The sequence below is a fragment of the Sorex araneus genome, chromosome 6 (genome assembly GCF_027595985.1).
Source record: "Sorex araneus isolate mSorAra2 chromosome 6, mSorAra2.pri, whole genome shotgun sequence".
Lineage (NCBI taxonomy): Eukaryota > Metazoa > Chordata > Mammalia > Eulipotyphla > Soricidae > Sorex > Sorex araneus.
Genome location: NC_073307.1, coordinates 106,594,128 through 106,619,577, shown reverse-complemented (window position 1 = coordinate 106,619,577; position 25,450 = coordinate 106,594,128). Strand labels below are relative to the sequence as shown.

General features: G+C 43.4%; 1 protein-coding gene across 1 annotated transcript; it reads right to left on the bottom strand.

Annotated features, from left to right (window-relative positions):
- Positions 1-3,080: 3,080 nt before the first annotated feature.
- DNHD1 (dynein heavy chain domain 1) lies at positions 3,081-24,714 on the bottom strand. The gene is made up of 9 exons (XM_055141763.1): positions 24,639-24,714; positions 24,421-24,520; positions 22,654-23,491; positions 20,369-20,536; positions 12,819-13,022; positions 12,631-12,741; positions 10,030-10,186; positions 3,482-3,736; positions 3,081-3,384 (listed from the first exon to the last, which is right to left on the bottom strand). The coding sequence occupies exons 2-9, from the start codon at positions 24,509-24,511 to the stop codon at positions 3,130-3,132; spliced, it is 2,079 nt and encodes a 692-aa protein (XP_054997738.1). The 5' UTR covers positions 24,512-24,520; positions 24,639-24,714; the 3' UTR covers positions 3,081-3,129.
- Positions 24,715-25,450: the final 736 nt, after the last annotated feature.

Sequence of the window (25,450 nt, the reverse complement as noted above, 5' to 3'; positions counted from 1 at the left end):
GGAAAGTACGTATCAGACTTTATATTTGGTAATACTTTCAAAAGGCACACATTATTCTCAGTTCAGAACTAAAAAAAAAATTGTTCCCACAAGCCCATTCTAGGGAAAATAAATAAAAACTGATTTTCAGGGGGCCAGAGCGATAGCACAGCGGGTAGGGCATTTGTCTTGCACGCAGCCGACCCGGGTTCAATCCTCGGCATCCCATATGGTCCCCCAAGCACTGCCAGGAGTAATTCCTGAGTGCAAAGCTAGGAGTAACCCCTGAGCATCGCTGGGTGTGACCCAAAAAGAAAAAAAAAAACCTGATTTTCAGAAAAGCAAACTGATTAAGAGAGACATCAACATAGGACCTACAGGGATAGCCAAATTGTTAGAAGTAACGGTCTAATTTCCAAACAGGTGAAAGACTGCACTATTGAAAGAAATTGAGTTCTTGGACAAACAAAACAATACTGAGTTCTAATGTTTTGGATTATGGCAGCTAGTCCAGTGGATTCTCCTTTCCACAGAATAATGTTGCCATCCTGCCATGGACCACAGGCAGAGACTATATGATAGAATTTCTTTCTTTCTTTTTATTTTAGGGAGGGAGAAGAGAGAGAGAGAGAGAGAGAGAGAGAGAGAGAGAGAGAGAGAGAGAGAGAGAGAGAGAGAGAGAGAGAAAGTGCTCATGTGTTTGGGCCACACACTGCAGTATTCAGGGCTTACTCTTGACTGCACTCGGGCATTACTCCTGGTGGGGCTTGGGGGAGCATATGGAGTGCCAGGGATGGAACTGCGCTTGTTTCTGAGTGTAGGGTAAGCACCGTCCCCACTGCATTATTGCTCCAACCCTGTAAGATAGATTTTTTGCAGGAATAAGAGTTTGGAGTGGCACAGACATAAACATAGAGTGGCAGTATGGAGCTTTTCCTCTTGACTGTTCCCCTCCAACATCCCACTGTGGTAAGCAGTTTGAGGTTTTCAATTTCCTCATTACCCTCACCCATGCCTCCGTCCCACCAGCAATCCCCCCCCCAACTCCCTGCCCCCGCCTCCCCCCATACACGCCATAGAAAAAAGAAAATTCCAACACCAAAACCACAGCGCCACCTACAGGAAAATAAAGGAAGCCAACCCAAATCTTCCTCCAGATGACCTCTGCAGAAATAAAATAGCCGTTCTTATATAATAATGACAAGTCTGCAAAGGGCAAGCTTAATGCCAGAACTGCAGAAGATATGCTGAAGATATAACTGAAAAGATAATACAGAGAGTAAGGTGTTTGCCTTGCATACATCTGACCCTGGTTCAGTCCTTGGTAGTGTAAATGGTTCTCCAAACACTGCCAGGAATGATGCCTAAGCACAGAAGCACAGAGCGAGAAGTAAGCCCTCAGCTCAGCGTAACGTGACTCAAAAATCCAACACCAAACAAACAAAAAAAATTGTAAAAGGTAATGAAAAAGAAAGATGAGCTATCATAGCAAAGAACAGCAAATTGGAGGATATCAACCAAATGTGTGTGTGTGTGTGTGTGTGTGTGTATAAAATACATTTGTGTGTTTGTCTACATGAAGAGTTACAGAGCTATATGAGGACAAGAAGTACTATACCAAGGACACTGATGATATTTGAAAATTCTAAACAGAATTTCTATCTAACATAAAAAGCTTTTATCAAGTCAACCCAACCTTAAAGAAAAAATATCAGAAACTGAAAATAAAATAGAGGAATGACTCAAAAGGAAGGAGAGTAACATGATTTCAAATAAATGAAGAAATTTATGAAAAATCTCATATTCCATTATAATAGTTAACATCAAAATTGTGGGACTATCAGAGGTGAAGGGGGGAAAAGAGAGGCTGACATATGCAAAGAAATATAACGAAGAATTTACCGAACTTAAGGAAAGAACTAACCACAGCTGTTCAGAAAATTGGAAGAACAGCCACATTTTTTAATCCAACATTATTTACTAAGACAAATAATTATTACATTAAAGGCAAATTGGGAGAAGAAAAAAGGTACCATACGAACGCACCTCTGACTTTCATCACAGTTCTTATCAGAATCAACTATTGAATGATCTATTCATACTACTGATAAACAACTCTTTCCTAAAATTAATTTTGTGATTCAGTAATTTAATGAAAACCTGATAGTTAGGTGGGAAAGCAAAAAGCATTTACAGGTCAGATATGACTGAGTGCATTTTAAAGGGTTTATGCAGCATTTGTGCTTTATATTTTGTTTTTGGATTATACCCAGCAGTGCTAAAGGCTTACTCCTGGCTCTGCACTCAGGGACCACTTTTGGTGGGGCTTGGGGAACCACATGGGTTTCCAGGGGTTGAACCAGGTTAGCCACAGGCAAAGCAAGTACCCAATGTACTGTATTATCTCTCCAATCCCAGCATGTATTTTAACAGAAAGGTGGAGATGTATTTCCTTCTTGATAATAAGTTAAAAAATCAGTAACTACTGCTAATAAAATAGGCTCAATAATATTACTATTACCACTAATTTCTGTATGAAATGTAGTAAAATAAAAGTAGAGGGGCTGGAGTGATAGCATAGCGGGTAGGACATTTGCCTTGCATGCGGCCGACCTGGGTTCAAATCCCAGCATCCCATATGGTCCCCTGAGCACCGCCAGGAGTAATTCCTGAGTGCAGAGCCAGGAGTAACCCCTGTGCATCGCCGGGTATGATCCAAAAAGAAAAAAAATTTTAAAGTAGAGCTCTTCAAACAAGTATAAATTAAGTTAGTAAACAGGCTTAGCACTCAATGAAATGCTATTCTGACATTAGAGAAAAACTTCACAGAGTTTTAATAAACCAGAAGAAGGTTAACATACTCACTAATATTTTCACATACACCTTTCATTATACTCATGGGCATACACACACAAATACATGCACAAATGAGCAAAAAAAAATCATTATTTACCTTCCCAACACAAGTGTGCAGAGTACCCAAGTTTGTTTCTCCATCCATACCCAAGGCCTGACTTTAGGACCATGCCATTAGCACACTACATATGAGCTTCCCTGCCTTTCACCAATTTCTACCCTCTATCTAAGTCTCCTTAAATACCTTCAAAATTCCAGGGAGTGTTCAGGTTTACAGATTGCAGCATCTTCGTGTCAAGATAGAGGGGGAAAAAAGAAACGGAAAACAGTGAGGCTCCAGAACAGGCTGAGAGTTTCTGATGACAGAGCAGAGGAATCCCTACAGCCAGTCCTCTGCCTAGCCCAGCGTACCCTCAGAACAGAGGCTTTGAGAAACCCTAGGCCCCCGTTTATAATTCTGGTTATGTTTTCAATACGAGGATCATGAGAGAGCTGATCAAAACTATCAAAGACCAGACGTGTTGAAAGGAAGGGATTCCGTCTTTGGGCCTGTAAAACAAGAGGCAGAAAAACTCATGAGGCTGGTTGTCAGTGTCCATTCCCCATGATCTGGACCCACCTCCACATATGCCACCCACCACCTCACCTGTAGGATGTTGGCCACAAAAGCGGTGATCTCTTTCTGTATGGTCGACACAAGGTTCTGACAAATCATGTAGTCCACAAGGCGGGCCAGTCGCCCCAGATGCAGCAACCAGGTATCTGCCTGTTTTAGCTTATGCTCCAGCTGTTGGTTTTGTACCCTCTGAAGGTATACGGAGCCCTGGCCTTTCCTGATTCTCTTGCTGTTTCGCACTCGCTCTTGCAGGCCCTGGTGCATTTTATAGGTATCCTCATGAATCTGTCAGCAGAAAGTCGAACATTAAGTAGAGAGGACGGGGACAGGCAGAGACCAATCCAACCACTCACTGTTCTGTGAAAAACTCTCAGATCTTGGAACCTGAAACTAAGAACCTAGATATACACACAGGCAGATGTGTGTGTGGGTGTGTGTGTGTGCATGTGTGCAATTTTTCAGTAGAGATTAGCTCTGAAATTCTTTAATCAGTGACGAAGAACACACAGTAAGAGATCACAATGAGCTTTCTGCGGCTGCACAAGCATGATCCCAGAGGCCAGTTAAACTACTTTCGTCAACAGCAGCTTCCTGTAGAAATGTCTCTAGACTGTGAACTGAGCCACTGCTCCATGCTGCACCAGGAGGGAAGGGTTTTTCCCTTTCAGTTTGTCCTTTCAGGGCACAGCATGGCGACAACCATTTTATGAACACAAAAAGGAGGTACGAGCCTGCAGCAACGGGATGTGGGGGAGATCCCGGGATGGGGGTGGTACCGGCCCTGCCCTCTGCTGAAACTTAAACGCAGCGTCCACATGTGTGCGGCCTTCCCATGGCTGCACGAGCATGACCCCAGAGGCCACCTAAACTACTTTGGGCACCAGCAGCTTCTTGCAGAAATGTCTATAGACTGTGAACTGAGCCACTGCCCCATGATGCACCAGGAGGGGATTTTTCTCTCTTGGCTTTTCCATTTTATGAGCACCACAAAAGGGAAGTAAAAGCTTGTAGTGATGCAGTTTCTGGCAGAAATGTCCCTGGGCTTAGTTACTGAGATGCGGAAATTCGGGACTGCGCGGCCGCAACAGCGGCCGTGTGATCTCATGTCTCTTGATTGCCAGCAATGGAAAACACTATCAAATGGTTCCTTTTCAACAGGTCTGACTTTGGGGGGGTGGGGAGAACTCCAAACAATAATAGTGAGTTTTTTGTTGAAATATTGAATGTAATCAAAGTAAAGTGAAATCTATCAGCTACACAGGCTGGGGGTGGGGGGAGGTATACTGGGGCTCCTGGTGGTGGAATATGTGCACTGGTGAATGGATGGGTGTTGAGCATTGTATAACTGAGACTTAAGCCTGAAAGGTCTGTAACTTTCTACATGGTGATTCAATAAAAAAAAAAGAGAGAGAGACAAAGAGAGATCACAATGAGTTAATTTCATAGACCAAACCCATATACTTAAGGCCCCCTGGGTGGGATTCAAAATTTGTGCCTGGGTAAACAAGAGATTCATGAATTATATATCAGACAAAGAAAAGACAAATTGGGTAAGAATGACTCCACAATAATTCCAGATATGAACTTGAACTATTAGACCTAGGTGATAGGGCCTGTTGGTCAGCACGATAATGCCTTATGTTACAGTAGAGGCATGAGTATGGTAAAACTTTCTACTGGGGGACAGAGAATATGCGGGAAGGCCTACAAGCCTCTCCATAGGTCCCTTTCAGATCTGAAAGGTTCCTGAGCCGACAAAGGCTTTTAAGTTGCTACTTCTCTGGGCTTGTCCTGCTGAGGAACAGAGGCTATATAGAAAAAGCATTTCTCCTTGTTGCTCTTCTGTCCTTTTGATGTTCAACAGATCTGTGATTAGAACTCACTGGTGCCTATAATTATTTTTCTGCTAACCCTGAGATCAAGTTCCAGCTGTCTTAGACCCAGATATGAAGCAACTGAGGCCTATATCAGGGCAAATACTATTATGTTCTTAGATATATGGGCTGTCCTCTTCCATGCTCCAACAAAGCTCTCGTCACCTTGCATTTCTTGCTCAATAGCACTTTGTCTAGAGCATCATTATTTTATTGTTATTTGTGTACTTGTCCATTACCCTCCAAATGGCTTGAGAATAGGGCCTCTTTCATACCTCACTTGGAATAATCCATGAGTGCAGATTTAGGAGTAAGCCCTGATCACAGGTGGCTATGGACCCCCTTTAAAAAAAATACAGGGCCTGGAAAGATAGCACAGTGGGTAGGGCATTTGCCTTGTACGTGGCCGGCCCGGATTTGATTCCCAGCATTCCATATGGTCCCCTGAGCACTTCCAGGAGTAATTCCTGAGTGCAGAGGCAGGAGTAACCCCTGAACATTGCCAGGTGTGACCCAAAAAGCAAAAAAGAAAAAAGATAAATATAGAGGGTGGAAAGAAGAAAAGAAGACAAAGGAAACTAGAAAAGTGGTAGACTTTTTATTTAGCCTTAGATAAAGATATGGACACAAATTCACTGTTTTTCAAGAAATAGGTATAGAACTTTCAAGCACTCCTTCTACCTGTATATATAGTTCCTGAATCAAAAGGAAATTTGAACGCTGTTCTTGCTCTCATCGCATTCAAGATGACAATATAGGTTCTTTTTTTTTTTTTTTTGCAACAGCTGGAATGACAGTGCTTGGCTTTTTAGGGCACCAGTTGGTGGGCCCTTGCTTGGCTTTATTTGAAATTATGTCAAAATTTAAAATTATATCAAGGAAAGAAGGAAGGTAAGAAGGGGTAGAGGAAGGAAATGAGTTTGTCCTATAATTCAAAGGTGTTCTAACACTGATAATTCACCATTCTAACAGATAAAAGGAGAAAAACATCATGATAATCTACATAGACAGAAAAAAATATCACTGGACAAAATTCAGCACCAATTCATGATAAAAGATATTAGCAGACTGGGAGAAATTATTTGCCCACCACTCATCTGATAAATTGGTTAATATCCAAGATATATAAAAGAGGAGAGAGAAGGAGGAGAATAATAAGGAGGGCTAGAGCAATTGTATAGCAAGTCAGGCACTTTCCTTGTACTTGGCCAACCCAAGTTCAATCCCTGGCACCCCATATGGTTTCCCAAGTGCTTCCAGGACTGATCCCTGAGAACAGAGAAAAAAACAGGAATAAGCTCTGAACCCTGTTGGATGTGACCCAGAATACAAAATGAGAGAGAGAGAGAGAGAGAGAGAAAGAGAGAGCGAGGGAGCACTAGAGTGGGGGACAAGGGGAGGAGAAGACACTGAATCCTCCTGGGAATAGAAATTCATTGTAGTCAAAGCCATCTCTGACACTCCACAATTGTGTTCCTAGTGATTAACTTGACATTAGATTTAAACCATATTTATTTTTAAAAGCCTTATTTAAGTTGCCTTATTTATGGTCCCACATTGGGACCCATGGCCTAGAATGGAATGAACAGTGTGAAAGACTGTCTGAGTTCATCATGTCGACCAAGACCATCCATGGTAATTCACAATTCCAGAAGGCCAAATCTAAATGTTGGACATGGGAGTCTCCCACAACAAAATTGACCACGTCATATTCAACTGAAGGTCTTGCTTGACCAATGTCGCTGTTGTCCCAAAATTCCAAACGGGATCGGATCACCATCTCCTTAATGCAAAATTCTACTTCACAGAGCAGGGAGAAAGGTCTGCAAAGTTTAAGTTTAAGAAGAGAATTCCCAGAATGACCAGCAACTGGGAGCTCTTTGGCATTATTGTGGCAATGTAGGAAGATGCCGTCCTTGACAACATCGACGAGGAATACAATCGACTGGTTCAGCACCTCCATGACTGTTCGAAGAATGCCGAGGGTGGGAAAGCCACAAACAGACTCCTGTCTTCGGAAACTCTCGAGCTCATTCAACGTGGTTTGGCACGAGCCTCAGGCAACCACAAGCTAATGTCTGAGCTCGAAAAGCTGTGCAGAAAAGCAATAAAGGAAGACCTCAAAGAGAGAAGAGCAGCAGTGTTGGCTGATGCAGCAGAAGCCAGGAAAAGTATTCGCAGCACTCGCCTGTTCCTTCGCCAACTACAAGACCGACAAAGATGACTGCCCTCCAACGTCCTGATAGATCTATCACATCTCCCAGGAAAGGCAATGGAGAGGATTATTCATGACTTCTACTCGGATCTCTTTGATAGCCACGTCCACCTGCCCACATATCAAATTCTACAGGATGGATATGCCATTCCCAACATTCTCCCTTCCGAAATTCAACACTCCATTTCATAGGTAAAGATGCGTACAGCACCCAGTCCAGACAAGGTCAGACCCGAACACCTGAAGAATCTGCAACCAGTACTCATCAATACACTGGCTTGGCTCTTCACACACTACCTCTCCATATGCAAGGTTCTGTCCCAATGGCAAACCAGCAGGACCATTCTGTTGTACAAGAAGGGATACATCCACAACATTGGCAACTATTACCTGCCTGTTGTCTGTTGTCTACAAGTTGTTCACTCAAGTCATCCTGAATAGAATAGGCATAACACTAGAGAAAGGACAACCATGCAAGCAAGCCAGGTTCTGAAAAGGATTCAACACAATCGACCATATCCACACAGTGACTAAGCTCATTGAAATTTCGAGAGAGTTCAAGATGCCACTCTGTCTAACATTCATCAATTTAAAGAAGGCCTTTGATTCTGTTGAGACTGAAGAGGTCATTGAAGCCCTAGCCAAACAAGGCATTCAAACTCAATACATCAAGATACTCTGTGAGCTGTATTACAAATTCACCACCAAAATCTCACCATTCTACAAGGAAGTGGTCATTGAGTAAAGAGAGGGGTTCGGCAGGGTGATACCATTTCACCGAAACTCTTCAGTGCCACCCGCAAGAACGTCATTCGAAGACTGGAATGGAAAGGAATGAAAGTAAAGATAGATGGTTAGCAACTACACAACCTCCATTTCACTGATGACATCGTTCTCAAAACACCATACATTACCCTAGCGGCACAAATGCTGGCCGACTTTGACCATGAGCGTGGAAAGGTCGGACTGCAGCTGAATCTCGGCAAAACGATGTTCATGAAAAATGAACTAGTCCCTGACATTTCATTTGCTCTCAATGGAACGAATATCTCCAAATGTGGCAGCTATGTGTACCTCGGTCGAGAATTTAACATGAGCAACTTGGCGCCAGAACTGCGCAGGAGGGAGAGAGCAGTGTGGAACGCTTTCAAGAGCGTCAAAGAAGGTCAAAGAAGTGGTTAAGAGGACAAAGAAACTTTGGCTCTGGACACATCTTTTCGACTCCACCATTCTTCCTGCACTAACATATGCCTGAGAGGCTGGACCCTACGAAAACAGGATGAGAACACTATTTGGGTATCCCAAAGAGGAATCGAAAGAGCTATGCTTGGAGTATCACGTTTCACTTAAGTAATAGAAGGAATCCAGAGTTCCGACCTCTGTCCATGATCAAGAATCAGGGACACTGTCTTGTTTGCCAAGGCATCAAAAATCAGATGGACCAGACATGTAATGTGATTCAGAAATGACCGCTGGACTAGAGCTGTTACCAACTTAATTCCATGGGACATCAAAAGACCGCGTGGCCGCCCACCTACGAGATGGTCAGACTTCTTCATCAAAACCCTGAATGAATGGTTTGAGGCTCTTCCTGTTCTTGGAGCGAGTAGATACCATTGAGCTACACTAGCACACGACAGGGACGAATGGAGACGTTACTGGCGCCCGCTTGAGCAAATCCAAGATCAACGGGATGACAAGAGATACAAGTGATTATTTAAGTTCTATCTCTCTGCAGGGTCAGTATTATTGCTTTCATACTGTACGGGGATCTCTGTTGCTAGGGCCAGGGGAAGGAGACAAGCCCATTAATCTCTAAGTTTAGTACAACACATAGAAATCAAAACCTTGCTCAGACCATGTGCTTCCTTCATCTATTTTTTTATAAAATATGTGGGATCCTCTCAGAATTGGACAGTTTGTATATGGTGATTAGTGAGAGACCATGTGACTTTCCAGTCCCATCTGACAAGCAATAATGATGATGATGGCTTATGAGCAAGAAGTACCTGGTAAAACTGCTACCCAGAAGTCTCAACAGGTGGTATGTACCACAGATGCAAAGTAGGCATATTTAGGACGAATTCTTGTTTCTACAGGTCACCATAGCCTGTCAATTGTTCAGGATAGGTTCAATGAAAAATCCAAGTAGCATGAATCTCAGGATCCAACTCTCAAATTCCTAAATGCCTCCAACACAAAAAATATATTATAGCCCTTCCCCCTACACAAGGTCAGAAACAACCTCGAGGGAAAAGCTGAGTCTAAACCTCTGTCCATTCAATCATTCACAGCAAAGACTGCAGAGCTATTTACACCAGAGTCAGACTGAAGATGCTTGACAGGATCATGGCTGAGTCATCTGCAGACTGAAGGCCATACAGGGCATCTCAGGAGAAGCGTAAACAAGAAGAAGCTGGAACTCTGGGAAGCTCGCCCTGGAGAAAGAGTTAAGCTAGTGTCTCTTACCAGAAATGAGTGTCTCTTACCAGTTGAAGAATGGATGTGCAGAGGTATAGGCATCGGTGGAGAAAATGAAGAGCCTTGTGAGTCTCCTTAAATAGAGCCTGCTTCAGATCTAGCAGCTCATAGCTCCACTGTGGATCTTTGGGAAGCCAGGATACAGAATACATCTCCTGCAGAAGTCTGAAAGTCAAAGCTAAACGTTTATACCATGTGACCTTTCTGCCAGGAGAGTAGGTCAAATAGACCCCAAAATCTGACTTAGAAGAAGGCTACAGAATCTTCTTCCTTGGAATAGGAAAGGTTAAGGGACTACAGAGTCTGGATGGATAGTTGACTCTTATAATCAAAAGTGATGACCTCACCTCCCCTAGGGGTTGACTTTACTTCTAATATCCATTCCCATGCCACTCACTTTGAGAACTCCATATCTCTAAACATCCTCCAAAAAAAATGGAGACAGGACCAGAAAGATAAACCCTAAGTACTTGCTTTGCAAGCAGCAAACACTGGTTCTATTCCCAGCTCTGCATATGGTCCCCCAAGCACTTGCAGGAGTGATCCTTCAGCACAGGACCAGGAGTAAGTCCTGAGACTGCAGGATGTGACCCCAAACCAAAAACCAAAAGAAAAAATTCGTAAGGCCCCTCACCCAGCTCTCAGTGAGATAAGAATGACCAGAATGGGAGTCATTTATTCAGTATCTATTGAGTTACTCTGAACAAGGAATTTATATTCACTGTCTCATGTAATTCTCTCTATAGCTGTGAAGTAGGCACAATGAGTAAAATCCTTTACTAGCATTTAGGATATAAATTCAGATCTTGGGACCAGAGCAATAATATAACAGGTAGAACATTTGCTTTGTATATGGTCAACCTGGTTCTGTCCCCATCTGGGAACAGCAGTACTATAGTCCTCCAAACCCACCAGGAATGATCCCTGAATGCAAAGAAGGAGTAAATCCTAAGTACCACCAAGTGTTTCCCCCAAACAACAATAGGGCCTGGAACAATACAATGGATAGGGAATTTATACCTGCCACGTGGTCCAACCAGGTTCTACTGCCAGCATCCCATGTGGTCTCCAGAGCCCACCAGGAATGATTCCTGAGTGCAGAGCCAGGAGTAATCCCTGAGCACCGCCAGGTGTGGTCCCAATACCAAAACAACCAACCAACAAAAATAGCAACAAAATTAAGACCTGTCCAGCCACCTTATGCCATGCTGATTAGTCAAGCTGGGAAATATCTATAGCAGAGATTGCAAGCTGGTAGCCCATGGACACATTCATAAGAAAGAAAATGATTAACACAACTGGGCCCGTATTCCCAAGGTAACTATCAATTGGAATGAAGTAGTGACTGTTCTATTTAGATGTAATCCGGATTTCGGTACTCACCTGCCTCATACCTTACACTGAACCAACTTTATTTCTTTAATCACTTCTATTTGGGAACCATATGGGAATTTGAGTTTGAAACATCTATATTATAACTGGAGCAACTCAGGAATTGGACAGAGAAGGAAGAAAGTACTAAAAAAGTACTACTCTCCCCTCCCCATATTAATAGTAATACTGCAGGAAAAGCAGAATTTATACTCAAACACTCTAGTTAGACCCATTGGATTTTGTCCTTTATAATTATGTGAGTTGGGACAAGTTGATGTATAAATATTTACATATTAAGTATACTTTACTCAGAAAAAAAAAGCTGCTAAAAGTAAAGATTTGATCATATCTAACTTAGTGGTAGAAGAAAATGCTAGAAAGACATGCAACAAAATGTAGTGGTCATGTGTAGGTTGGTAGTATAATTAAAGATTTTTTTCAGAGCACTGTAGCATTGTCATCCCGTTGTTCAACGATTTGCTCGAGCAGGTACAAGTAACGTCTCCATTGTGAGACTTGTTACTGTTTTTGGCATATCGAATACACCAAGGATAGCTTGCCAGGCTCTGCCGTGTGGGCAGGATACTCTCGGTAGCTTGCCAGGCTCTCCAAGAGGGATGGAGGAATTGAACCCGGGTCGGCCACATGCAAGGCAAACACCTTACCCACTTTCTATCGCTCCAGTCTACAAACAAACAAAACAAACAAAAACAAACAAAAAATTTGTAAGACATGATAAAAAAAGAAAATCATAAAGTCTTCATCTTTTTTTTTTCAGTAAACATATTAATTTGTGTGGCGTCCACTCCTGGCACTTCTTTTTATTTTTTATTTTTTGGCTTTTTGGGTCACACCCGGCAATGCACAGGGGTTACTCCTGGCTCTGCACTCAGGAATTACCCCTGGCGGTGCTCAGGGGACCATATGGGATGCTGGGAATCGAACCCGGGTCAACCGCATGTAAGGCAAACGCCCTACCCGCTGTGCTATCGCTCCAGCCCTCCTGGCACTTCTTGTGTGGGCTGTGCTCAGCAGATGACGAGGAGCTCCTGGTGATTGAAATCAGGCTTCAAATACGACAATCTACCATTTAGCCCACATCTCTGGCACCAAGATTTTTAGTCCTGTGCACCTTGGGGGAGTTATTTTCCAATATTTTACAAAGAGCATTTTATTACTTTGCATAAAAAATATTTTCTTAAACTATCTATTGAAATGGTATTTGAACACCTCACCTGTTGATATGAAGGAGTGCGACTCCAAAGTGGGGCACAGCCGTGAGCAGATTTTTCTCTAGGAAAATGCGGCACCGATCCATCATCAGCAACTTCACATTCCTCTTCCAGCTACAGATCAGAAGAGAGTGACAGGCAGCAGCTCTCTGCAACCCTTCCCCCCAAGCCCCCTAACTACCATTACCCACCAAGCAAAGGCCTTGCGTAAGAGGCAATGTTTGAAGAAAGGGATGAACTGGAGTTGCTGCCAGAGGACAGAATGGCGGTGCCAGGTCCCCAGAGTCATTGTCTCATTGCCCTCCACAGGATGGACATGCAGGACCCCGAATGGAGAGAAGATGTAGTGCTCAGGATTCACCTTCTTTGGTGGCACCACCACCAGGTTGTAGGGCCTTAAAAAAAAACATCTGATCAGTGGGAGTTCTGAGAATTGTGTCAACTTCAGGAAGGGGAGAAAGAGAAAGAGTGGATTTTTTTTAATGCAGGTAAAATAAGTAGAAAGATGGAAGAGAGAGAGCAGAGTGATCTTCAAATTAGAAAGATGCAACAAATATTATGAAGAACTGAAAGTCAAACCCAGAAATCAAAGTTTGGTTAATGTTATTGTTTAGGTATTAGATAACTTGCATGTTTCAGCAGGTGTGTTATGAGTTGAGTATTACAGCAGATATGTTTTTTGTGGGAAGCCTCAAACTGCAGTCCAGAAGACAGAGACCAAAGTAATATTTGAGCTGAGTGTTCTAGTTCTAGGAAACACTTATATAGCCAACAGGATTAGTCTCCAATGGAGCACAACTAAACAAATGAAACAATTGCCAAAATTCTACTTTTACCAGTGCTTCACTAGAAATTTATAGTAACACTCCTACTTAAAAATGATTAGAAAAACTGGACAAAATACCTGAATAAAACACGAAAATCACCTCTATGAATCATCAGGAACCTACAGAGAAAACCCTGTCTCCCTCCCCAGGCTTTTGTTTAGGGCCCTGGTTACAAATATAGGCTGTCCAAAAGTAGAGAGAGAGAATGGGGGAAATTTTCTGCCATAGAGGCAGTGGGAGGGTTGGGATGGGGGGGATACTGGGGACATTGGTGGTGGAAAATGTGCACTGGTGGAGGGATGGGTGTTCGACCATGTATGACTGAAACTCAAACATACAAGCTTTGTAACTGTATCTCATGGTTATTCAATAAAAAGTATATATATACATGTATATATGTATGTATGTATGTATAGATAGATAGATAGATAGATAGATAGATAGATAGATAGATAGATAGATAGGCTGGACTAGAAAACATCTCTTTTCTTGTGGTGAAACCTAATCTTCAACCTACAGCTTCCTGAGTTTGTGGAAAGCTTAACTCTTCTCTGTCATTGAGGGGAATACAAGTAGCACACAATTTCCTCTTTTGATGTCAAAAAGTGCCATTGGCGGGGCTGGAGCGATAGCACAGCGGGTAGGGCGTTTGCCTTGCACGCGGCCGACCCGGGTTCGAATCCCAGCATCCCATATGGTCCCCTGAGCACGGCCAGGGGTGATTCCTGAGTGCAGAGCCAGGAGTAACCCCTGTGCATCGCCAGGTGTGACCCAAAAAGCAAAAAAAAAAAAAAAAAAAAAAAAAAAAGTGCCATTGGGGAAAGCCAGTACCAAAATTCAAGTTTACTCCCCTAGGTTTTCATCTTTGAAGATGCTGGTCCTGCCACTGTCTTTTTAGTTCTCTTGCACATGATTTCTTTTCTCTCATAATTTCTTTTTTCTCATTATTTTTTTCTTTCTCTACGTGCCTAATAATCTTTGGTTGTGCCATTTCTCTGATTATGACTAATTGACTATTGAATTGTGACTGAGTTAAGAGGCATAGGCTTTTCATTTTATTATTATAATCTCTGCATTGTGATCAGTACATGTCTGATCCCACAATGCCATATGACAATGCATTGCCATATGATCAAGTGTAGCGGCCACTAGGTGTCAGCAGGTAGTTATAACCAGCTGCAAATGCTAATGAAATGCTACTACAGATTCTGGTGAGCAACGCGGCCCGGAAAATGCTCCGGACCCGAATTGGGGCCAACAACACCGGGGAGCCAGAAGGTGGCGGTGCAGCCAGCACACCTTCTCCAGATGGAGTCCTGGCGACACTGAGCAGCAACTAACATGGCTCCGGAATTCGGGACTGGGACACATCCGAGCCGTGCGGCCGCGACCATTTCTAAAACCTGAAAACATACAATCTTTTAATGGAAAACTAATTATCAAATGCTTCCTTAGTAGGGTTATCTTGTTTGGGGGTATAACTCCCACAACAATAGTGAGTTTTGTGTTGAAATATGGAACGTAATCAAGGTGAAGAGAAAATGAAGTGAAATTCATCAGTTATACAGTTGGGATGGGGGCGGGGGCGGGGGGTATAGGCACTGGTGAAGGGATGGTGTTTGAATACGGTATGACTGAGACATAAACCTGAGAACTTTGTAACTTTCCACATGGTGATAAAATAAAAAAAGAAAAAGAAAAAGAAAAGAAAAGAAAACAAAAAAAATTAAAATTAAAAAAAAAGAAATGCTACTACAGGTTATAAATTAACTTTTCCTATTAATAAGTATTTTAATAGTGCTTAAAACTAAAGGTATTACCGGGTCAGTATCGGAATCCCAAGTTTGAGGGTGGTTACCTGGGACCATCCATAATATCAAAGACAAATTTCCCTACCTTTTCAAAAATGGACTATTCCAATTTTATATGATTTAGCACATTATTTTGGGGGTCTGAACACTAATAATTTATACAGAAAATTTTTTGAGCATCCCAAGAACCCCCCCCCCAAAAAAACACCCTAACAAATCATACAAAATAAAAACAGTCTGCTTTCTTATAGCAGAGGAAGTCTACATAGTATCAGTAAGGGTCCAGTCAGGAAAACAGAAAACCATGAGTCATTTCAACAAAATTAATTTAATAGAAAGGATAAGTTCTTTCAGAGGACTAGATAAAGAAGCTATGGTACATACACACAATGGAATACTACATGGTAATTAGGAAAAATGAAGTCATGAAATTTGCTGTTATATGGACGAGTGTCATGCTGAGTGAATGTGAGAAAGGGAAAGTGACAGACTCAGAATAATCTCACTAATTTGCAGGATATAAAGAGACATAGTAGGGGCTGGAGCAATAGCACAGGGGGTAGGGCGTTTGCCTTGCACTCGGCCAACCAGAGTTCGATTCCTAGCATCCCATATGGTCCCCTGAGCACCACCAGGAGTAATTCCTAAGTGCAGAGCCAAGAGTAACCCTGTGCATCGCTGGGTGTGACCCAAAAAGAAAAAAATAAAAATAAATAATAAAATAAAGAGACATAGTAGGTGAATAACTAATACCCAGAGATAGTAGAAATGAAAGGCAGGAGAACAGGTCCTTAATAGAAAGTTTGCCATGGTGGGGTAGGGGGATAGGTCAAGGAAGGAGCCACTAGGACAATGATAGAGGGAAGTAGGTTGTTTGGACAAGAACTGAGTTCTGAAAGGAGATAAGGTGATATACATGATTGCAAATCACAGCACCTAAAGGTAAAAAGGAAAAAAAAAGTATCTGCCAGAGAGACAGGCTGGGGGTGGGAGGAAAACTGGGGACATTGGTAGAACAAAGGGGATACTGGTGAAGGGATTGGTGCTCAAACATTATACCCCTGGAACTCAATAATGAGTAATTTTGTAACTTTATAACTTATGGTAAGTCAATAAGTTATCATTATTAAATTATTTTTAAAGAAAGGAATATGTTATTTCATTTCCTCCCCGACTGTTTGAAGCTGGGTTGCCATCATGACTGTCACTATTAGGACCAGGAAGTTCATGACCAACTGACTCCTTCAGTGGAAAAATTGGTCATCAGACCCAGCAATACCACTACTGGGAATATAGCCTCGGGGTCCAAAAACACACAGAAGAAACACCGTCTGCACTTATATGTTCATTGCAGCACTATTCACAATAGCCAGAATCTGGCCAAGAACAGAAGTGTGGATAAAGAAACTACGGCACATCCACACAATAAAATACTTACTACACAGTTGTCAGGAAAAATGAGGTCATGAAATTTGCCTGTAAATGGAGAGACTACTTAGACAGTATCATAGTGAGTGAAATGAGTCAGAGGAAAGGGATAGAAATAGAATGACTGCATATATTTGTGGGATATTAAAAAAAAGTATGGAACTAATATCCAAGGCCAGGGAAAATGGGCCAGGAGGACTAGTCAATGGTGGGTCAATGGTTTGGGAGATGGAGGGTAGTTAAGATAGAGGAGGATCTGTTATAATAATATTAGTTGCTTTTTTGTTTGTTTGTCGTGTTTTGTTTTGTTTTGCTTTGCTTTTTTGGTCACACCCAATGATGCACAGGGGTCACTCCTGACTCTGCACTCAGGAATTACCCCTGGCAGTGCTCAGGGGACCATATGGGATGCTGGGAATTGAATCCGGGTCGGCCTCGTGCAAGGCAAACGCCCTACCCCCTGTGCTATTGCTCCAGTCCCTTAACAATATTAGTTGGAAATGATCACTCGAGACAAGAACTGAGTGTTGAAAGCATGTCAAGCAGGTCAAGGGATATACATGATAACCTTTCAGCTTCTATACCACAGTCCATAATGCCTAAAATGAGAGAGAGAAAGAGAAAGAGAGAGAAGAGAGATGTCAGCCATAGAGGCACGCTGGGGTGAGGGGTGGCTTGAAGAGGAGTTAGGGAAACTGGGGACACTTGTGCTGGAAAATTATACTGGTGAAGGAATGGGTGTTGGAATGCTGTATGACTGAAACTTAATCATGAACAATTTTGTAATGCTCCATCTCATGGTGATTCAATAAAAAAAAAAAAGAAAAGAAAAATTGGTCCTCAATGTCCTTCTCCCTGGAAAGATCACAGTATCTAAGGTACAGTTACAGACTTACAAACTTTCATGCTTACATTTCAGTCATACAATGATCCAATGATCGAGTACCCTCCCTCCACCAGTGCCCATTCTCCACCACCTATGATCCCAGTATCCCTCCCACCACCCCTCCCTTCCCCTCTCACCCTGCCTCTGTGACAGGGCATTTCCTTTTGCTCTCTCTCTCCTTTTGGTTGTTGTGGTTTTCAATATAGGTATTGAGTGGACATCATGTTCGGTCTATAGTGTACTTTTAGCTCGCATCTCCCATCCTGAGAGGGTTCTCCAAGCAAATCATACCTATTTTTAAAAGTCTTATTTAAGTTCCATCTCTTCCAGAAATAATAAAAATAATAACCATCAATCAATCTTTCCATGTACCAGGCATGACATGTGTTATTTAATCCTCTCCTGTCATGTGGGTGCTACTATTATATCCACAGCTAAAAGACGAGTAGACAGATGCATGGAGTGATCAAGTAACTCGTCCAAAACCAACATAATAAGTAGTGGAAACGGGATTTAAAAGTAGGACTATTTTAACTCAAAAGTTCATGCTTTTAAATAGAATTTGATGCACTTTCCCCAAGATCCTTATCTTTGTCTTACACTTATACTTATCTTTCTCTCCTATACTTAGGTAGCACCGATGTTGCATGTTAGTTCATTTCAGTCACAAACAGTGCCCATGATCAAGCAGTTGTTTCTTGGCTATAATTCTACTATAATTCTATAATTCTATAATTTCTGCTTTGTCTACTGGAACTGGGACTCTTAAAAATCCTTTCTTCTTATCTTCATTGGGTTTGATTAGTAGAGTGTGCTAGAAGATTGAAAAGCAGGATTAAAGGAAAGAAACTTTTTCTTCCTTTGCTTGTTCTTTCTGTCAGCACTGCCCAAGAAATGGTATTTCACCCTGGCAGCAGCAGGTGTTTCCTCATTAGAATGTTACTAGTTTTAGGAGGGTGCAAACACCTATTGGTTGGCATCTTCCTATCAGAATTCCGAGTCACAGTGATGCAAGCTCTGACTTGCATCACTAAGCCCCGTGGGTAATCGTGAAAGGAAGCATCTCCTTAGAAATCCAAGTCCCAGCTCTATGAAAGGTTCTTTCGAGCACATAACATTTTATGTGTTGTTTTTTTTTTTTGGCTTTTTGGGTCACACCTGGCGATGCACAGGGGTTACTCCTGGCTCTGCACTCAGGAATTACCCCTGGCCGTGCTCAGGGGACCATATGGGATGCTGGGATTTGAACCCGGGTCGGCCGCGTGCAAGGCAAACGCCCTACCCACTGTGCTATCTCTCCAGCCCCGAGCACATAACATTTTAAAAATTTATTTATTTATTATTTTTATTAGTGAATCACTGTGTGGGTACAGTTACAGATTTACATATTTTTGTGCTTGTGTTTCAGTCATACAATGCTCAAGTGCCCGTCCCTCCACCAGTGCCCACTCTCCTCCACTGATGACCCCAACATCCCTCCCACCCCATCCATCCCCCCCACCTCACTCCACCTCTGTGGCCGGGCATTCCCTTTTGTTCTCTCTCTCCTTTTGGGTGTTGACGAGCACATAACTTCTAAAACATAAACTTCCTTTCCTTTTTCCTCTAAATCTAGGGCAGGCATCCATTTCTTGTAGTTATCAGTAGTTATCCCCTCTCCTGCCTTTTTTTGAGTTTATAGTCTTCTGACAGCTAATTTTAAAGAACATATTCTTTTTTTTCCTATTAAAATTCATTAATCCTCGTGAAAAAATATCTGCACAGTCACCACAGATGAAGTCACTGCAGAAACTTTACTTCTTTTTTTCCCCCCAGCACCATCATTGGCCTTTGCAGTCCCCCTGACTTCCTTTCTGTTATTACCTTCCTTTCTCTGTTTTCTTGAGGTCCTTTTCTTCTCATACAGGCTATGTCTTGCTAGTCTGGGATGGTCTCACTTTTCTTTGCATGACCTAAGGAATCAAAAATCATGCCAAAGCCAAAGTTGTCTTGCCACCACCAAAATGGGTTCTGAATCCAAACACAAGATGACATCTGGGGTGGTCTTGTACATTTTAGCAAGTTTCTCTCAAATTTCTGTCTTAGATACTGTGATCTTTCCAGGGAGAAGGACATTGAGGACCAATTTTTCTTTTCTTTTTTTTTTTTATTGAATCACCATGAGATGGAGCATTACAAAATTGTTCATGATTAAGTTTCAGTCATACAGCATTCCAACACCCATTCCTTCACCAGTATAATTTTCCAGCACAAGTGTCCCCAGTTTCCCTAACTCCTCTTCAAGCCACCCCTCACCCCAGCGTGCCTCTATGGCTGACATCTCTCTTCTCTCTCTTTCTCTTTCTCTCTCTCATTTTAGGCATTATGGACTGTGGTATAGAAGCTGAAAGGTTATCATGTATATCCCTTGACCTGCTTGACATGCTTTCAACACTCAGTTCTTGTCTCGAGTGATCATTTCCAACTAATATTGTTAAGGGACTGGAGCAATAGCACAGGGGGTAGGGCGTTTGCCTTGCACGAGGCCGACCCGGATTCAATTCCCAGCATCCCATATGGTCCCCTGAGCACTGCCAGGGGTAATTCCTGAGTGCAGAGTCAGGAGTGACCCCTGTGCATCATTGGGTGTGACCCAAAAAGCAAAACAAAACAAAACAAAACAAACAAACAAGCAACTAATATTGTTATAACAGTAAAAAAAATTTTTTTTTTTGGACAGAAGATGGGGGAGGAATATGGTGAGGGAGGAAATAGGGAATGGGAGAAGTGTCAACACATAGGTTCTTTACCTAAAGTACCGGCTGGGAGCCACATTGAGGTAAAGGAAGTGGATCTTCTTCAGGTATTTCTCTGTTCTCAGAACAGCCAACATCTGGTTACCTAAGAGGGAAAACTGAGGCACAAAGCCAACCCTTCTCTTTTTCTTCTCCCGCCAAGTTTCCGAGTCAAGCAGAAATCTGTAAGGGAAAAAATCAAGAGAGAATGGGCACAACAAAGAGATAGCATCACTTTTGGAAGGAGAACTAGATTAGGGGCCTAAGAGGATCTAATGCATTTTCACAGCCCATCTAATAGGCTGTACCCAAAAGCATTCACACATGGAATGAAAAGGGCTCATCATGCAACTCAGAAACTATGTTCACAGTGACATACAAATGAATCACCCCTCTCATTCTCATAACTAATAATCATTCTGATTGATGTGGTTGCTGTTAAGTGAGTATTATTTAATACTGCATAAAAGCAATATAAGATGCATTTTCCAACTCCTCAGCCAGCGAGCCTTGTGAGGTTTACTCCATGGTCCTTGGTTTTCTCCTCTTTGGAAACCCTTTAAATCTCCTATCTCTGTTCCTTTGCTCCAGGGATGTATGATCCCCAGGCCTATATTTGGATATTGCTTTACCTTCATCAGGAGCTAATTTCTAGTTTCTAAATTTTCCCCTTCCAGCCAGGATCTAATGGTGTATCCTACAATCCCCTTGAGCCTGCACCAACACTGTCAAATTTTATTTCCCTTCAGCACACAGTCAGCTATAATGATATGACAATTATCCAAGAAACCAAAAGTCAATTAATTTGATTAAAAATTCTCGTTGGGGTTACCCCAGAGCACCAAATATAAATAAATAAATGATCAAACCTTTAAATGTTTAAACTTGAATGTAACCAAAGAATACCAGGGTAATTAATTGGCCCACACTTAAACCAACAAGTTACCACTTTTAGTGGTAACAGAGCGACTCTAAAGTTCATATCAGCCATGTGGTTTATGACCCTGAATTACAATCAGGACATTTTAATGATGTAACTGCAATTAAACTTTCATTTCCTCAATAATAAGTCCTGCATGGTGTAACTAGGTCCAGATGGTGGAATGAGGAATAGGGAGCACCTTTGTACACTCCAGGTGTCCAATCTTAACTCTGGCTTCACTCTGCTGATAGATTAGTTTTAGTACAAGTCTCCAGGTCTTGTGTTCTTTCAGTCTCCTCTGCTGCTATTCTAGGCTTCCTCTTACTTCATCCTCCCCACTCCCCACCCCCCACCTCCCACCAGGCCCAGCCCTGCCAAGCTTCCAAGGCCCATCTGCTTCTCTCTCTCATTCACGGACCAGAGATAAGGTTCTCAATCACGGACTAAATCCCTGAAGTTCACCTATCTTCCCAGATGTGTAACTGCATTCACCCCCATCCTGACTTGCCTCTCAGTTAGAGACCTGCTTCCATCAGAGTCCTAGAAGTCTGCCTCCTATCTGTCTACACATAGGGTGCTGAAGCTTCAGGTAAAACTTTGCCCAGACAATAAATTCAAGGTGAAAAATGAAGTTTGATTAAAACTAGAACTACACTTTCACAGTGAATTGTCACAGATAAGCTGCCAAGACACTTAGATAATCAAACCATGAGCTGGGGACAAATTCGAATACTCTCCTGAAGACTTTTGAAGAATTCTATAGAATTCAAAAATCTTAGTAAGAGTCAAACTAGAAGGCAGAGGGTAGGTTTGTTGGTTTGTTTGTTCGTTTTTGGGGGGGAGTGGAGGAGCAGGAGGGAATAATCACTCAAAGGCCAGGATAGCCGTAATCCTGGCCTTTGAGAAATCAGAAAGACAGCTCTGATGTGGTCAGAGTGAAAGTCCCTTTTGACAGTACTGTCCACTCTAATTTGCCTTGGAACCGGCTTAGGTCACACAGACATGAGTAGGAAGGTTCATCAGACAAGGAACATCTGAGAGAACAACCCTGTACTCAGCACCCAGCATCTAGAACGAGGTAGCCTCGGGATTATGAGTCAGTGAGAAGAGTTTAGGAAGTCTAAGAAATTCTGGAAAGGTAATCTGTTTGCTGAAGCTTTAAACTTCTTTATTTTCATAAATTTCTGCATCTCCATCTGGAATTAACCCTAAGAATATGGGTTTGATTTTGTACACACAAAGAGGAAGTAATCCAATGCTAGCAGGGGCTGGCTTGAGCACATTCCTAAAATCAACAGAGAGCTGATTCTAGATGTCCCACCAATTTTTATTTTATTCCTCTGCTCAAATCCCTAGACAATGTATTTTCTCCACTTACTCCGTGTCTCTTACTCTAGTAGGCTTTTGTGCTGCAGAATCAGTGTCACTTTTTTCATACTGTATGGGGATGTCTGTTGCCAGGGCCAACGGCAGGAGGCCAAGCCCATTCAGCCACCAGCTCTCTTCCACAGCTACCTGAGGTCCAACGATACCTAAGTAATGCTGTAGTTCAGGCAGAGTCAGAGGTTGCAGCCACGTAGCCAATTCCTTTTCTTGCTCTCCTCCCGACCTGGCATACACGAAAGGGCAGGCTGGGCGTTGGAGCCCAGGAAAGATTCTTTTCCTTCTCTGCAATGAGCAATCAACGTGGGAGGTACAATCTAGCAAAGTGGTGTCTGGGGGAAAGGCCTGGTACATGGCCTTCAGCATGTCCAGATGGAACTTGGCTTGGACCCCCGGAGCCCAGAGGTATAGCTGCTCCAGGAAGGGCAGCAAATCCAGGCGGTTGGTTAGCAGTGTCCGATATGGAGGGAGCAAACCCAGCACGGCATGGAGGTAATGCCATGCTTCAGGACTGCGATCCTGTAGCACGGCTGAGATCAGAGTCTGGAGTTCAGTTACCAGGAGGTCCAGCACTGTAGGTTGCTCTAACTGACTCACTGTTCTCAGGAACTGCCTCTGTCTTCTCCGACTGGCCCAGGGTGGCGCCAGTTTATCCTGGCTACTTTGGGAGTGCAGAGACTCACGGGTATGAGACAATGCGCCTTCAGAAGACAAGTCTGGCCTCTTCTCTGTGGCCAAGAGGAGTTGTGCATTCAGCTGCTGTCGAAGGGCGCTCGCCCACTGTTCAGGCTCTGAGAGCCAGATGCAGGCTTCTGGCTGCTGGCTGGCACCTGCTGGATCCAAGGCCAGGAGAGGGGTAAGGAAAGACTCTACCAATGGGCAGGGGGTGATCTGAGTCAAAGAAATTGAAGGGAAAGGGAGAAGAGAGACTTTGGGACAGGGAAGAGAGTTGTAAGGCATCATCAGGCCAGCAGAGGGCGTTTCCACAGCTTTTGACAGTCACCACAGCTTCCCCCAAGGCTGGCAAAGAAGCTTCTCAACATCATATGCTATTCATAATCATCAATAGAAAACAAATGGTCTAATGTTGCCTTTTCGGCAGATCTGAATGTTGGGGTAAAATCCCAAATAATAATGGTGAGTCTGGTGTCGAAATATTGAATATAATCAAAGTAGCACTGTAGCACTGTTGTCCCGTTGTTCATCGATTTGCTCGAGCAGGCACCAGTAACGTCTCCATTGTGAGACTTGTTGTTACTGTTTTTGGCATATTAAATATGCCATGGGTACCTTGCCAGGCTCTGCCATGCGGGCGGGATACGCTGGGTAGATTGTCGGGCTCTCCGGGAGGGACAGAGGATCGAACCTGAGTTGGCCACTTGCAAGGCAAGCGCCCTATTCGCTGTGCTATCGCTCCAGTCCATAGTAGCAAATAAATTTATTAGCTAATTATTTGCTATAATCAAAGTAGAGAGAGTAATGTGGAAATCATTTGCCACACAGGTAGGGGGAAGGTGTGGGAGAGGGGGCACACTGGGGTTTTGGGTGGTGAAAAATGTGCACTGGTGAAGGGACAGGTGTTCCATCATTGTATGACGGAGATTTAAACCCGAAAGCTTTGTAACTGTTCTCATGGTGATTCAATAAATAAATTGACTAAAAAAAAAAAAAAAAAACAGGTTCAGAATTGCCTTGGGAACCTTCTGGAACAACAGGACGTTCCTACAGGATCTCCCACCTCCAGATACACTGTCCTCCTCACCTGGTCCAAGGTCTGAAGAGGGAGCGGGAGAGAGATCTCTCCTCTGCGTGGGAGGGGGAGAGAGGGGAGAGATCTGCTGGTGAGGTTCCATGGGGGGCGCCTGTGGGAGACAGTGAAGCGATCTTAGACGTAATTCCCAGGCACAGGCGTACTCTAACCACCACCACCCCATTCGGAGACTGGCACACGGGCTTGGCCACTGGGGGAGGTAAACTCACACACAGCCGGCCAGTGCTCCCTCAGAGAATCTTGCTAACAGCAAGTAACTGTCATGGAGTAGAGGATGGCGACGGCTGTCATGGAGTAGAGGATGGGAGGAACACGTCTTCACTTGGAGGAGGCTAAGCCCGGGCCCGTGGTCTTAGAACTCCGCGGGGTCGGAGGGGCAGGAAGCACAGGCGTGGCACAGAGACTATTTCTTCAGGACGGGCTGCGGCAAACAGAAGAAACGGGCGGGGAAGGTCTGGGCTGGATGGAGGAAGGGCAGAGTGAAGGGACTACGGGGTGGGGACCTTCAGGAGCAGGGGCAAGAGGGACCCCAAGGACGGTTCCATGGCCCTGGACTCACCCACAACTCATCCCTTCTCAGCTGCCAGGGCGGGAACGGTTAGAATAATCCTTGGGGCGCGAATCTCAGTGGACGAGAGCGTCAGAGCCAAGAAGGGGCGGGGCCAGGGTCGATGATTGGCAGCGGCAGAAGGGGCAGGGGCAGGACAGGGAAGGACCCGGGCGCATCGCCTACGTACCGGCTGAGGTACCAGGTGCCCACAGGTCTTGGCAAAAAAGGACTTCCACAGGGAGTCCGACTGGGTCAGCCGCAGTCCTGAGGACCTCATGCGCACTTATGAATCAGGTGTCTGTTTATGCATTCACCGACTGTCTAAGCTAGCTCTAGACACATAACTATCTCGGGGACACTGTCCCCCGACCCCACTTCACCTTCCCCCAAAAGCCGATTACGAAAATAAAAATCCTTAGTCACTAGAAGCTCAAAAATGTCTGTGTATTGTTGTATATGGTGAGGGGAAAG

Bases quoted from the DNA above. Each gene is read 5' to 3' on its own strand.
- DNHD1 (XM_055141763.1), bottom strand. From the start codon at position 24,511: ATGGAACCTCACCAGCAGATCTCTCCCCTCTCTCCCCCTCCCACGCAG. The intron at 20,537-22,653 runs GTAAGTGGAGAA...TTTCCCTTACAG, and splicing joins ACTAGAGTAAGAGACACGGA to ATTTCTGCTTGACTCGGAAA. The intron at 10,187-12,630 runs GTGAGGTGTTCA...TTTGACTTTCAG, and splicing joins GCACTCCTTCATATCAACAG to ACTTCTGCAGGAGATGTATT.